The sequence below is a fragment of the Xenopus tropicalis genome, chromosome 5 (assembly GCF_000004195.4).
Source record: "Xenopus tropicalis strain Nigerian chromosome 5, UCB_Xtro_10.0, whole genome shotgun sequence".
Taxonomy (NCBI): domain Eukaryota; kingdom Metazoa; phylum Chordata; class Amphibia; order Anura; family Pipidae; genus Xenopus; species Xenopus tropicalis.
The window spans coordinates 68,916,162-68,931,493 of NC_030681.2; the positions used below are offsets into that span (position 1 = coordinate 68,916,162).

Sequence of the window (15,332 nt, forward strand, 5' to 3'; positions counted from 1 at the left end):
AATCTGACCTTTCTAGATTATTACATTCAATATACTGCATTTAATAGCCATCCTAAAACCCCAAGGTTGTTTGTAAAATGGCCATTTTAATTTTTTCAGAATAACACATTGCAGTCTATTTCTTTTTCACTACCTATAGGATTGCAATAAGCTTAGCGTTTAAACGTTTTTCCTGATATGTTAGGATGTTTTTTCAGTTATTTATTTTTTATTAACTTTACATTAATTCATGCTGGGTTTAATAAAGCTTGGTAGTAACAGTTGAAGGTTAAGAAATGTATTTAATGGCACAGACACCTCTCAACCAGCACTTTTTTTTAGCGCTTTGATTTTCTGACTTAAAAACTTTAATACCATTGTTTCCTTTATAAATCAATGTGAGGTAGCACTCTAGGTACTGTCTCAGAAGCAGCAGCTGAAGGGGCACCCAATATGCCTAAACACATGATAGATCTACATGAAGTGAGGAGGGACAGTGAATAAACAATAGTTTAATACAATTAACTCCAGTTCACGACAAAGTTTTTTTATGAATGCTACTGTGTTCAGTACTGGGACTGAGCTGCCCAGAGCACTAGTATGCCATAGAAAATGTATCTGTTTGACTTCCAACATGACAATAAATAGGTCATGGGAAAAGGAGTCAAATTGCTGGGAATTCTTCTATATTCACTGGTTTCATAAATCTGCCTCTTGCTATTTCTGATACAAGAGAGTAACTACAGAGGAAGCAGACCCTGTAGTTGCAGGGGGCCATAAGTGTAGAGGGCCAATGAGGCTCAGATTAATGAGCAGACCTAATATATTTTCGTAGAAATGGTCCCTAAATTGAATTTGCTGTGGGCCCATTAACATTTAGTCATGCCACTGTTCAGATACAAATATACAAATGAAAATGAGTTTATTATATTTTTATATAAAGAATCAATAGAGTATATAACCTATTTCTCTGCCCTTCATTATTGTTCTGCTGCACTGATTTATGCATGTTTGCAGTTTGAGGAACAGTTTAGTATATTCCTTCCTTTTTTTTTTTTTTTTTGCTCCTTTCGATAGTTAACCTATTATAGAATGAACAGCAAACTTTAGTAAATCACCTGAAAATAAAATTAGGAGAAATATTATTAAATTTACAGGCAAAATGAAAAGCACTGAAAGCCCTGCAATATCCCAGTTTATTTAAGTGATATTGTGGTTTTCATGAAGGGGGAAACTAAACCTGCCAGTCATTCAGGCTTTAACTCATTAAATAATAATCCTTTGTGAATTTCAGGTTAGTGAGATATCACTGAAGAAGACAGCTTTCATCTAGTTGAGCTTTTCCTTCCTTTTAAATTCGGCCATTCAACCTGATGTACAATATTCAGGGAAGGGAAAAATCAAATTAGGTTTTCAGTGCAATGCATGGTTGTCAAGGGATAGAAAGGTTGTCAGAGGTGCCCTGGCTATTTTAAGATATATTATAAGAGCAAATAAAGATAAAAAGGCAGGGACATCACAGAGACTGCTAGGTGGAGTTTCAAATCCACAATATTGTTTGTGCACTATGGTCTTTATTATTGATTTTTAGGAAATACGTGGCAGACCATGTTTTAAGTGATGATTTGCAAAAATCTTGTTAAATAATATGGCCATTCAGTTGCAACTGAAGCACACATATTTAAACATTTCTGACTATCTTTAATAACTTTGTAGAAAGCTATGTCTAGCCTAAAGAAAATATGCTCTGCATAGGTGCTAAGGTTATGATATATTTACAGTATTGGCCAAATTAACCCTAAAAAGAATGCACCAGACAATGGGGAGACTGAATAAAAGCTTTTACTGTGTATTTACCTGCATGATCTTGCAGTTTATTTAATTCTAATAACTTTATTAAAGTCACTAACACAGCTACTTATTTTTTACACAGTTCAAAGTATCAATAAGAAAAAACAATACAAGGTTTCCCAGGCCACTTGGCACTCTGCTGCTCCCTGCTGCCAACCTTCCTGATACTCTTCCTCAGATAATGTGTCTCTAATGGCAGCCAAGTTTCTGGCAGAGAGATAAGGGTGGCACCTCAGCAGCAACAGAACCTATCTAGCCCTAGCTGCCTCTACACTGAGTCCCTGACACTGTGGAGCTTCATCTGCTCAGCAGGCTGAGCTACCTCTATCACCCCCCCCTTCTGTGGGCTCCACAGAACTGGCTTTCCACCAGCTAACCTATCTATGTGGCTCAACTTTGCACCTCTTTGAGGTAGCAGACATTTGTTTTCTGTTATGCACTCCTATCTCCTTGCCACATCCAAAAAAGAACGTGTCTCATTGCTCTCCCCTTTATCTACCCTTTATACTGTATATACAGTACTCTTCCATCCTAAGTGACAATGAGAGGCACCATACATCCTAGGTGGTTCTATGAAAAGCAAAAGTTTTGCTGTCCAGGCAAGGTAATAAAATATTGTGATGTCAACTTGTTTCTTTAAGGCTAATGCCACAAGAGGCGTAGGGCTGAAATTTTCGGCAAGTGGAAAAACGATTGCCGAAAATTCAGCCCTACGCCTGCTACTTGTGCCTGCACCCGAATGAATGGGATACACTCGGGTGCAGGCACATGTAGCCGATATATGCATGAAAACGCGTGAGAATGCAAAGTTTTCTCAGACTGCTTTAATCACATTCCACTGAGCACCTCAATAAGAGGTCATTTAAAGCTTTGAAAAGTCATACAAAAATTCTATTGAAGTAAATGTGCTATAGCAAATCTGTTATAAAAGGTAGAAATGAAAAACAATCATGATTCTCTGGTCTTAAATCTTAAATCACCCACCATACTTGCTCTAGCTGGCTAGTATATTCCACCCTATGTCTAACATCCAACAAATACAAATGTTGATGCAATATACAGTATAACCATTCAATTTTACATCTTCTAAAAATATTTATCTTTAGGATATTAAGATTTGCTGGGCTTCAAAGTTCAAAGAAAAGTGGACACGTGGAGGCCGAACATATTATCCATTTTAGGGGGAGATAATAAAGAAAAACATACCGGGGGAGGTATTAGAAGCAAAAATTCATACTAGGAGCTGATTAAACATTGTTTTCTTGACAATTATATTTGTGCAAATTATCACCCATTAGTTTTGAAGCATCTGTTACAAGCAAGAGCTGATTGGCTGCTCTTGGCAAATGCAGCTGTGCACCTATGTTAGTGAATGATCCCTCTTGTTTATTACTTTACATCTCTATGCTACCTCAAAAACAGTTAATATAACTTTATATGTTTCATTTGTTAACAGGGCTATAATTAAATGTAGTTGGTATCCTTAAATTGGAAAAAGAAAAATGTAGGATTAAGCCTAAAGACCAGTTGCAAAATCCATTGTGGCAAAAATTTACAATCAGTGCTCACTAGTGATGGGAGAAATTATTTGGCAGGCATCGATTCGTGGGGAATTTCCCCGTTTTTTTTGCCATTGGTGGCGTCAAAATTTGCCACGGAAAAATTCACTGAGCATCAACAAAATGATGCGTGTTACAATCTTTTTTACGCATGCCATTTTTTGCGTTTCAAGAATTTTTCGCTGTTTCCCAAATCTTTTCAAAGATTCGCAAATTTTCCAGTGAAGCGAAACAGCACAGATTCACTCATCACTAATGCTCACAAAGTATTCAGCTTCTATTACAGTACAATGAGGGTTTTTATTCTTTTAAATAAATTGTTACATCATTTGGAATCTGCCCCTCCCAAACAGATAACCCTGCCAAGTTTTTTTTGTCACACACACAATCTCATTTCTCTAAAAGCATCTTGCAAACTTCCACGATGAATATGTAAATCCTATTTTTCAGGCTGCATTGCAATATATGATATGATTTTCTAAAATAGTAATTGTTATGTTTTGTTCTGAAGGTGACTGGCCCCCAAGGATCACTCAAGGATGAAGCCAAGAACGCAATTCAGAAAAGTTTTCGAGTTCTTAGTGATGCTAAAAGGCACAGCGGTGATGTTAAAGGTGAATATCTTGCTTTTTTAAATATACAACTTTTTTTTTATACATCACTAAGGTACAGCATAATTATATAACTAAGCCAATATTTATATCTTGCATTCACTAAAAAGAAACATTAGTTTTGAACTACAATTACTCTTTATTGACCTATTTTATCCTTGTTATGAGAAAAATAGATTTTGTGAGAGATTAGTTCTCTTTAGATCCCATCTAAAAGAGGTGGCTGAACTGATGCCCTACGAACACTCACGAGGAAAAACATGGGCAGTACTAACAGTTGTGCTGAAATCTGCAGCTCTGGAAGATGTTGGGAGAGCCTTCCAACTGAGGCCTTGGGATGAGAACACTGATATTGTTTTAAATATTGACTAAAGGAGACTTAGTGGCAGATTTACTAAAACTCCACAAGTCACAGAAAAGTCACAATTTTTCTACTTGTTGTATGAAAACTGGGAATTTTTCAAATTGTTGCAGAACAACAATCTAAAAACTTTTAAGGTTTTGAAGCAAAGAAAAATCTTCCAGGGAAGGAAAGGGACATCTACCATTGATTTCTGCATGATCTCAACAAGTTCTCGATGGCGAATTGTAGGATTCAAAACTGTCTCTGTATCACATAGTAAATGTTGGAAAAGTCGCAAGTTTTTTTTCGGTGACTTTTAGTGTTAAAAAGATCCAAATTGGAAAAAAAAAATCCGACTGTTAGTAAATGCCCCCCTAAGACTGCAGTAATGAATTATCACAAATAAAGTTTAACATATCTATAAAATGAAAATTACATTTATTTACCACTAGTAGTTAAAATTTTTCTCAAAGGAAACTATACCCCCAGAATGAATACTTAACCAACAAATAGTTTATTTTATGCTAAGTGACTGGACTGCTAAGTGCTAAGTGACTGGAATCTATATATCAGCAAATATTGCCCATCTATTCCCTTCAATCACTATTTAGTGATGGGCTGTGTGCTCCCTCAGAGATCACATGACCAGAAATAATGCAGCTTTAACTGTAACAGAAAGAAGTGTGGAAGCAAAATACCTAACTATATACATTCATTGGCTGATGGGTCCTAGCATGTGTGTGTGCCTTGGTTTGTTTGTGTGCACTGTGACTCCTATGATCACAGGAGTATATGTTTATGAAAATGGTTTATTCAGATCACATATGTCAAACACAAGGCCCGTGGGCAGAATCTGACCCACCTGGCTGTTTTATGTGGCCCTTGGTGAGTGTGTCTAACCATCCAGAGTGATCAATTTCCATTTTCCTCACATAGTAACTAAGACTTAGGGGGCAGATTTATCAAAATGTGAGTTTAGAGATTAATACATAAAAACTCACCCACGCTCTATTGATTCCTGTGGGATTTTTAGAAACGTATTTATCAAATGGTGAGTTCTAACTTTCACCCATTGATAAATACGCTTCTAAAACTCCCATAGGAATAATTAGAACGTGGGTGAGTTTTTATGTATTAAGCTCTAAACTCACATTTTGATAAATGTGCCTTTTAGTGTCTTACTAAGTATCTTAATAAAAACTTTGGCCTGTGACTTAGCCTGTGCCACTTGTGTATTTCCATAAACCACACATTTATCAATGATCACGAATGACTTTAGATATATGCAAGTTTTTTATGAAAATACAAGCTTGATTTATGTTTGCAGGCTGTAAATGAGATGACATTAAAATAAATGGAAAGTGTATTTTGTATATTTTGGCATGCGGATACTTTGTTCCCCTTTAAAATTTCAAAAATTACAATGTTTCCAATGGCTTGAATATTCATGAAAACGGCAATTTGCTATATTTTCAGTGTATTTATTGGTGTGCAAAATCACAAAAAAATAGATTTTAATTGTAATAGTCGTGAAGGATATTAGTCACGATCATGCTCCTTTTTCTATTTTAGCACGACTGCATAATTTGCAATAAATGTGCCCATAATGTATAACTACCATCAGTCCCTAACTGTCAGGGTGAGTCCAGTGTTGACAATGGTAATGTCTCTAGATCTGTTTACAGCAGGTGCATTCAATAAGTCATTTTCTGCATATAAACACATACATAGCAGGGATACCTTAATAAAAGTGCACTTGCATATAAGCACAACATTATTTCCTGACCATCACTGTGCATTTGAAAAGCCATATTTAATGCCCCTCTGATGTACAGATTATTCACTGAGGCATAGTGAATTAGTGGCCATATTTATATAGGACTATTAACTCAAGCCTGTAACTGAAGACAAAGATCCAAAGAATTTCAAGGACATATAAAAGTTACATTCAGATGTGAAACAGTTAAAATACTTCTTGACTATTTCAAAATCCTTTTAATAGAAAGCATGCATCTCATAAAAAACTAATCTTGCAAAAGATGGATGGAGCCGATGGAGTCTGTTTAGTTTCTGGTTTTTAATTTATATGTAAATGTCATTTTAGTGCAGGCAGATTCCACACCTACATGACTGATTCCCAAAGAGAAGCAGGGCAGGTGCAGAGAATTAAAGTGCCCCTATTTCAAACCAGGCTTTTTTAACAATGACTTTGATGCAAATTATATTCGCCAAAATAGGCATTGTTTTAATGAGAGGATTTAATGTTTCCCTGGTTCCTAAGTGCGAAACATTGATATTCTGTACTAAATAAGTCGCATTTTCCTTGCAAATGACTAACAATTCTGCTACCAATGTAAATAAAGATAAAGGAACGTTCCTCAAAGGAGCACTATAATTAAAAATATATGTGTATGTATGTGCATGAAAAGAATGCATAATGCCTGGGTATTTAGTGCTGGAATTTGAATTCTTTTATTTGACACAATTTTATTTCCATAAGGAACAGTGTATTTTTACTTTTTTATACCTTTATCTGTTTCAAAAGCAGCATTCCTAGTCCTGCTATGACAGTAATTCAACAACATTAAAGCAAACTAAATACCCTCCTTGTTTAAATGAGCTTAAGCAGTCTAGCTTATGCAAAATGGGCATAAATACTATTTAAACTTCCAAAATTAAATATACATTTTCTTTTGTTTACACCAACAATCATGATTCTACAAACTGAATGGGAAACTGTAATAGTTTATTTCTAATTCATGGGAACCATCCCCTAACCTGCGTACAGAGGCATGGAACTTCTCCCTCACATTGGTCTATTGTGAAGTGATAGATTCTCATCATGTATGCCTGTATAAAAAAAAAAAGATATTTATTTTTGGAAGTTCAGATGGTGTTATGCTCCTTTTGACTTACAGGATTGCTTGACCAGATGTTACATATCCAAATGTACCTAACGTTGATCCACATTATGGTATAATAGTTTGGTATTCTCATTACCTCTTCACATACATGCAATCAAGACACTGCTAGTGCTGTTCCTTTCTCTGCAATTCCCTCCCATGTTCCATGGGGAGATACAGTTGTGGTGGGTGCTGTAAGGCAGTGGCAAGGAGAAGAAATTACACGGTGATGGTACTTATTGGGGAGGGCTGCGGCAGGGGGATCTGCAACAATATGGGGGCCTCTGTGGCAGGGGTTGTTCGCCCCAAAATGGCAGCTCGAGTGGGCTCTGGACACCCCCAGTCCAATACTGACCAAATCTGTAACTCTCCAGACTTCTTTAGACTCCTTTAGACTTTAGATTGTAAGCTTTATTGAGCAAGGCCCTCTTTATGTCCTGCATCAATTTTTATACGTAATCTGTATTTTCGATGTATGCAACCACCTATAGTACAGTGCTGCAAAACATGTTGGCACTTTTTAAATGTATGTCAATAGTAATAATAATATTATACACCTAGAAGTGTAAAACGAATTACTTCTGTCTGCTAATAGTCATTGCTAGCACCAAGGAATGTGAATATATACTGTATATTTCTATGTTCTAGGCATTTTATCTAGTACAGGTAAGGGATCCCTTATCCAGAAACCCATTATCAGAAAGCTCCGAATTACGGAAAGCCTGTCTCCCAGAGACTCCATATTAATCAAATAATTCAGATTTTTAAAATTGATTTCCTTTTTCTCTGTAAAAATAAAACAGAGCTTTGTATTTGATTCCAACTAAGATATAATTAATTCTTACTGGATGCAAAATAATCCTATTGGGTTTAATTAATGTTTTATTGATTTTTTAGTAGACTTAAGGTATGAAGATCCAAATTACAGAAAGACCCCTTATCTGGAATACCCTTGGTCCCGAGCATTCTGGATAACGGGTTGTATACCTGTATATGTTATATTTATTAATTTCAATTGTAATTTCCCCTTCTCTCTCTGCAGATAATGAAAATGATCTTGCTGGTATAAAGAACAGGTTGGAAAATGCAGATGAGAAAAATCAAAATATGCTTCAAGCTTTGAATGATACCTTTGGAAAACTGGCTTTGATACCCAATGGTATGGTTGCTCTAGGCAGTGAGAATAAATGTTATCCAGTTATTTTGTCTAAAACTAGAATATTATTTTCACAACATGAGATCTAGCATATTAAATAAGTATCTTATCATACCTTATGGTGTCATACCTTTCTACTTTAGATATAGAGAAGGTCTACAACCTGATATATGACATTAATATATCTTTCTGTATTGATGGAGTTGCTTAATATGACCACTTATAATATAAGCTATCCATTATATTTAAAAAAGTGTAATGATGCACAATCTCTGATTAAATGTTTAAATCCTCAAAGCTTGTAACATAGTAACATAGTAAGTTAGGTTGAAAAAAGATGTACGTCCATCACGTTCAGCCCTAATGCCTATATATAACCTGCCAAACTTCTAGTTGATCCAGAGGAAGGCAAAACACCCCATCTGAAGCCTCACTAATTTGCTGCAGAGGGGAAAAAATTCCTTCCTGACTCCAAGATGGCAATCGGACCAGTCCCTGGATCAACTTGTACTAAGAGCTATCTCCCATAACCCTGTATTCCCTCACTTGCTAAGAATCCATCCAACCCCTTCTTAAAGCTATATAATGTATCAGCCAGTATGACTGATTCGGGGAGGGAATTCCACAACTTCACAGCTCTCACTGTAAAAAATCCTTTCTGAATATTTAAGCGGAACCTCCCTTCTTCTAAATGGAGTGGGTGCCCTCGTGTCCGTTGGAAGGACCTACTGGTAAATAAAGCATTAGAGAGGTTATTATATGATCCTCTTATATATTTATACATAGTTATCATGTCACCTCTTAAGCGCCTCTTCTCCAGTGTAAACAGACCCAACTTGGCCAGTCTTTCTTCATAACTGAGACTTTCCATACCCTTTACCAGCTTAGTTGCCCTTCTCTGGACCCTCTCTAACTCAATAATGTCCCGTTTAAACACGAGAGACCAAAACTGAACAGCATATTCTAGATGGGGCCTTACCGGTGCTCTGTAAAGGGGAAGAATAACACCCTCCTCCCTTGAATCTATACCCCTTTTAATACAGCTCAAAACCTTGTTTGAAACAAAGGCCACTGTAAATCTGAACCTAGCTCTCTCAGTACCCGGGGGTGTATTTCATCTGGCCCAGATGCCTTGTTCACATTTATCTTCTGTAACCCTTTAAGCACCATATCCCGTGTCAACCACTGCAGAGTTGGGAGCTGAGGCAACAGTGCAGCTATTGTGTGGGACTTGGCACTCTGGCTCCTCTACTGTATACACAGAAGAAAAGAACTGGTTAAGCACATCTGCCTTTTCTGTATCCGCTGTAACCATATTGTTACTATAACTCAATGGGGCCACACCCTCAACCTGCATCTTTTTACTATTAATATACTTAAAAAACTTTTTGGGGTTAGTCTTGGCCTCTGCCGCAATGCGCTCCTCATTTTCTATCTTAGCCTTCTGGATTGCTGTTTTACACTTGTTATAGTCACATAGGGTGATTCTTAACACTCCTACTTTTTCTTATTAATGGAAGAAATTGAGAACAGTAATGATTTAATATAATTTTAAATGACAACCATTTCTGCTCTGTGTTTTTATCAGAAAACATAATGCCCCAATCTATGCCCTGAAGCGCTGCCCTTAAGGAGCTAAAATTTGCCTTCCTAAAATTCAGTGTCTTTGTTGCCCCAGTGTAAATTTGTTTCCAGCACCAAACATCAAAAGAAATAACATTATTGTCTCTTTAGACAATTCTTTTCTCAGCGGAACAGTACCTTTTACTATTGTGTGTGTCATCAAGACACATTATACAAGTGCACAGTGTTAGCGTAGATCCAAATTATTACTAAAACTTATCAAACAATAACATTTTCTACCTATTCTAACACTTTTCTTACACTTACTTACACTTACTCTCTGCTATAGATACACTTGTTAAAATTCAAACTGCAAAGGACAAAGCCAAGCAGGCAAATGATACTGCCAGTGATGTCTTAGAACGCCTTAAGGATCTCAATCTGAATCTTTTGGGACTGAAGCAGAACTATACAGCACTGAAAGAGGATGTGGCTAAAACTAATGCAGCTGTAAAAGATCCAGTTGAAAACAGTAAGTCAGTCCTCCTGCCTGTCACCCTAAGAAAGATTCCCAAATGTATTTCTATCATTTAATATATATATTGTTTCAAAGGAAACAATAAATAAATATATATATATATATATATATATATATATATATATACAATCCTTTAAATGGTAGCACACCACAAACCAAGAGTCAAATGCCTGGGTGCTAAAGCAAAAAAATACATACAAACTACTGTCCAGGCCAGCACTCACAGGACTTCTAAGATAATGGCATCAGGCGAATAAAAATGTTATAACAAAAGATCTTGAAGCATGGTTCTTTATTAATCCAACATTTTAGTTCCAGCCAGGAACTTTCATCAGGGAGATCCTGGCTGGAACTGAAAACATTGGATTAATAAAGAACCATGCTTCAAGATCTTTTGTTATAACATTTTTATTCGCCTGATGCCATTATCTTAGAAGTCCTGTGAGTGCTGGCCTGTACTGCAGTTTGTATATATATATATATATATATGTATATATATATATATATATATATATATATATATATATATATATATATATATATATGAACAAGGACAGCACTCCTAGGATTTAAAGAATTGTGAGCAAAATATAAATGCAAAAATAGAAAGGTTTATTACTTACTATGGTGCTGTGAAAAAATAAAAATAGGACAGGTTCTTACAAACAGAAAAGGCTTTCATGTCAACAGGGTTTGTACTCAGAGATCAATTGAGGTAGTACTGCTGTGTAGTCAAATACAGTCAAAAATAGAGCAATGTGGCACCACTGTGCTAGACAGGTAACTGTTGGCCTGGACACTAATGTTCTTGAGGGAGTCCAGGAGCAACACTCTTTTAGAGCTACCAGCTAGTGGTCTAGATTCCAATAGTAGAAATGGTTTAGGGAGTAATATACTAAGCTTGAACCCTTATATAAGATAACAAAATAAGATAACAAAAAGGTATCTGCCTAGCAACTAGGGAATAGCACTTGTAGGGGATTTCCATCTATAGGAGCTGTTAACCTATAGAGGCCTACATGTAAAAGGAAAACTCAGAAAATAGGAAAACTCCTCAATTAGATTGACTTTCACACAGTGGTTCACCTTTAAAACATTATGTATACCTTAAATGATATATCTTATTATGATAGAAGAAATAGTAGACTGTACCACTGAATAATTGAGTGTAATTAAAAGTATTTTTTTTTCTTCTTTTTTTCATCTATTCAACTATTGATCTGCAGGATTCAGTATGTATAATTACTTTCTGTTCAGTAATTTTTACAGTTGTCAGCTTTTTCTAATTTCCAGGAATGTTGTTTTTTTGATGCTCTATCATAGGGTTTTATTATTATTTTCATCAAAACCCCATTAGTATACTGGCAAATATGTAATAATTTTAGTGCTCCTATGGCCTCTGGTGTAGCAGCAATGTTCCATTAGAAATGTATGTATTTTCAGATGTTGATAACTATGCTTTCTCATTATGCTTTATGTTTGCTTTAATTCATTACACTAATATTTATTTTATATTATGATATGTGATCTTTTCCCACTTGGAATTAATAATAAACTAATGCAAAAGCAGAGATCACATATTAAATAAATAACAAATTGTTTTCTAGCTATAGTGTAAAAGACAGCTCCTTCATTAGTTTAAAACTTTCAAACAACCTATAGTTAGAGCAATCTAAATATATATGACTTTAGACATTTGACTTAGCTCGCCATGGCATCCTTTTAGCAAAGGAGTATAAAATTGACTATAATTCACTGACATTATTGCTGGAAATTATTTGGAGGCAAAAGTAATGCAGCACTGGTGTTTACTAAATGTGCAAATTTGTTATGAGATAGCTTGTATTATTTACACAATAATAATGAATTGTTTAATGCAGTTATGGCCAATTAATATCATCAGATATTCTATTTTATGTTACTTAAATATAAATACAATATTAATGAATTTATTGATATCATTCTTTCCAAATAAGGGCTTTAGCACATGTTGAGATTAAGTCATCTGAGATAAGTCTGCTCTACTGCGTGTGACTAATCTCCTGTATCATACACGTTAGCTAGAAGATTCCTCACAAGGTGGATGTGGAAAAGCAAAGCGATGCATAACTTTTCCCACTGACAATCTGTCTGCACGAATCATTATCTCCCTCTATTGCACTTTAGTAAACATCTCATATAAACTACATTTATATGGGTGATTACCACTCTTCTGTCCATTAAATCTTGTGCTGTGTTGCACCTGGTAACATTAAAGAAAAGTTTGCTCCATCTGTATTTAATAAGCACCTACAGTATGCTTTTCCTAGTATCCTTGTTAAATAAATTCAAATTTGTTTAATACAGTTATGAGATTCCTTAGCAGGCAACTCCTTATCCAAAATCGCTTTCAGTTACAAGAAGGCCATCTTCCAAAGATTTCATTCTAAGCAAATAATTATTTTTTTTCTTTTTCTCTGTAATAAAACAGTAGCTTGTTCTTGATCCTAACTAAACTGCATCAACCCATATTGGTGGCAAAACAGTCAGGAGAAATTTAAAGTTTAAAGTCTTTTTAGTAGACATGTGGTACGGAAATACCCTCAACCCACAGGAAGACCCTTTATCCAAAAAAAACCCCAGGTACCAAGCATTCTGAATGCAGGGTAACATTACTGCCCAACTTAAAAGTACATTTATTATTTGTCATAATGATATTTTTACTTTCTTGTTGGGAGGGGGCAGATGTAACAACAGTCCTTAGCCAGTCCCAGGAAATATGTCTGATTCCAAAGGAACTAACTTTATTAGTTATCTCCACACTATGTACAGATGGGGCACTCAAGGGGTTTAAAACCACAGCCTCCATAAGGGCAATAATCTAATTTATTGTTTAAATACTTGTAAGCATATATTCAAAATGCTTTTGAACTCTGATCAATGCACTACATATACAGTTTGTTGTATATCAGATGACAAACATGTAGAGGCAGATTTATCAAAATGTGAGATAAGAACTCACCAAAGAAAAGTTTACCTGCTTTCTATTCAACCCCATGGGATTTTAGAAGCATATTTATCAAACTCGAACTTTCACCCATTGAGAAATATGCTTCTAAAAATCCCATAGGAATGTATAGAAAGTGGGTGAGTTTTTCTGTGGTTAAGTCTAATCTCACATTTTTATAAATCTGCCCCTTATTCTCTTACAGCAGGTTAAATAAACTTAAACTGGGTAACTTCAATTCTTAATTGTTTGTGTTGTTTAGTGTAAATTCATTGACTAAGAGATAAGAGAAATATGTATTATTTGTTCAGAAACACCTTAATGAGCAGTTGCATGGATACAGGCATATGTCACATGGTATGGATCAGTATTTAATGTCTGCCTACATAGTGCTTCTTGGCAACAACTTGAAGATATGAGTAATTATTTCTGTACAGTAAGCCCTTGAGGTGTGTTTTCATGTACAATGCATGCACTTTGTACAAATGTCTGTATGTTACTCATTTGTTTTTCATTTTGCTTATACCTGTGCCACAGTTACAGATGCAGATGGCAGAGTAAAACAACTTGAGAAGGAGGCAGATCGGTTGCTGGATAAACTTAAACCGATCAAAGAGCTGCAGGAGAACCTTGGAAAGAATATCTCACAGATAAAGGAACTGATAAATCAAGCACGAAAGCAAGCCAATTCTGTAAGTAATTGTGTCACTACTGCCTTCAAAACTGGAAGCCAGATTGCTAGTTTCCCATATTTGTTTCTTAAAATAATTGCTTTAGTTACTGAACTGCAGTCCTTTGTCATTTTGCACCAGTGTGCAGTTTGCTATTATAAGTACAGCTCTATAAAGCAGTTCCTAAACATGCACAAACAAAATTTGCACATTAATAGGGTAATTTGTTGAAAAAGTTATACACATGTACCTTAGGAGAACTTGTAGCATAAATAGCATATTTGTTATGCGACACAAAGAGATTAAGTGACTTGTTCCCCTGAAGTTGACAAAGGAAGCTATCTTCAAAACTTGGACCCAACTCCATAAACATTATTATAATATCATTCTGATAAAATTGGTCCTTTATCATAACTAAATCTGTTAAAACAAAACACACAGATGAGAAATTCCTCACTTAAGCCAAAAGAATGTTGTACCCCTTTCAAATACATCCACATGATAATGTAACTTTCAACAAAATATATTGCAGATATCCTTAAATATTAAAATATATTTTTTAAATAACTTTTTAATGTTTTGTGTATGCGAGTCATACACATTAATAATTAGGAATGATAATCCCAGTTCCACATCCACATTTTATTAGTCTGTCATACTATCACGTATCATGTTTAAGCGCAGTAAGGTATTCCATTATTTTGATATAATGTATTTGGTCTAGAAATTCTGTCTCCGTGTGAGGTATCGTAGCTTTCCACACTTTTGTGATTGCCCCCCCAGCTCGCCCTCTAGGTGCTGTAAGTATGTTGTTAATTAAACACTGGGCTGCGTTGTGAGTGTTAGGTATTTCATCTCACAAGATACAGATCATAGGGTTCCATGGGATGTCTATAAATGTCACCCTCTTTACACAGTGCCAGACTGTATCCCAAAACAAAGTTTTCCTAGGGCAGGACCAGAACATTTGGTGTAAGGTGCCAATATCTAATCTGTATCTCCAGCAGTTTGCTGAAGACGAGGCTGGAAACAGCCGAGAAAGCAAGGATGGTGTATGGTGCCATCCCAAAAGTATTTTGTATATGGTCTCTTTCAGTACTACACACAGAGGCATCTTTCTTGCATTGTTCCAGGTGCATTCCCAGGTGTCAGTATTTATGAGATGTTCCAGC

At 35.6% G+C, this 15,332-nt stretch overlaps 1 protein-coding gene across 9 annotated transcripts in view; it reads left to right on the plus strand.

Moving 5' to 3' along the window:
- The window catches only part of lama2 (laminin subunit alpha 2), a 337,794-nt gene that overhangs the window by 281,522 nt on the left and 40,940 nt on the right, over positions 1-15,332 (plus strand). For 7 of the 9 annotated variants that reach the window (XM_018094209.2, XM_018094212.2, XM_018094213.2 and 4 more), the window contains 5 exons: positions 3,901-4,003; positions 8,289-8,405; positions 10,315-10,497; positions 11,730-11,735; positions 14,027-14,181. In XM_018094209.2, the coding sequence (XP_017949698.2) occupies positions 3,901-4,003; positions 8,289-8,405; positions 10,315-10,497; positions 11,730-11,735; positions 14,027-14,181 (564 nt within the window). The remainder of the gene's footprint in view (positions 1-3,900; positions 4,004-8,288; positions 8,406-10,314; positions 10,498-11,729; positions 11,736-14,026; positions 14,182-15,332) is intronic. The other 2 variants (XM_018094210.2, XM_031901993.1) reach the window with 1 other exon arrangement.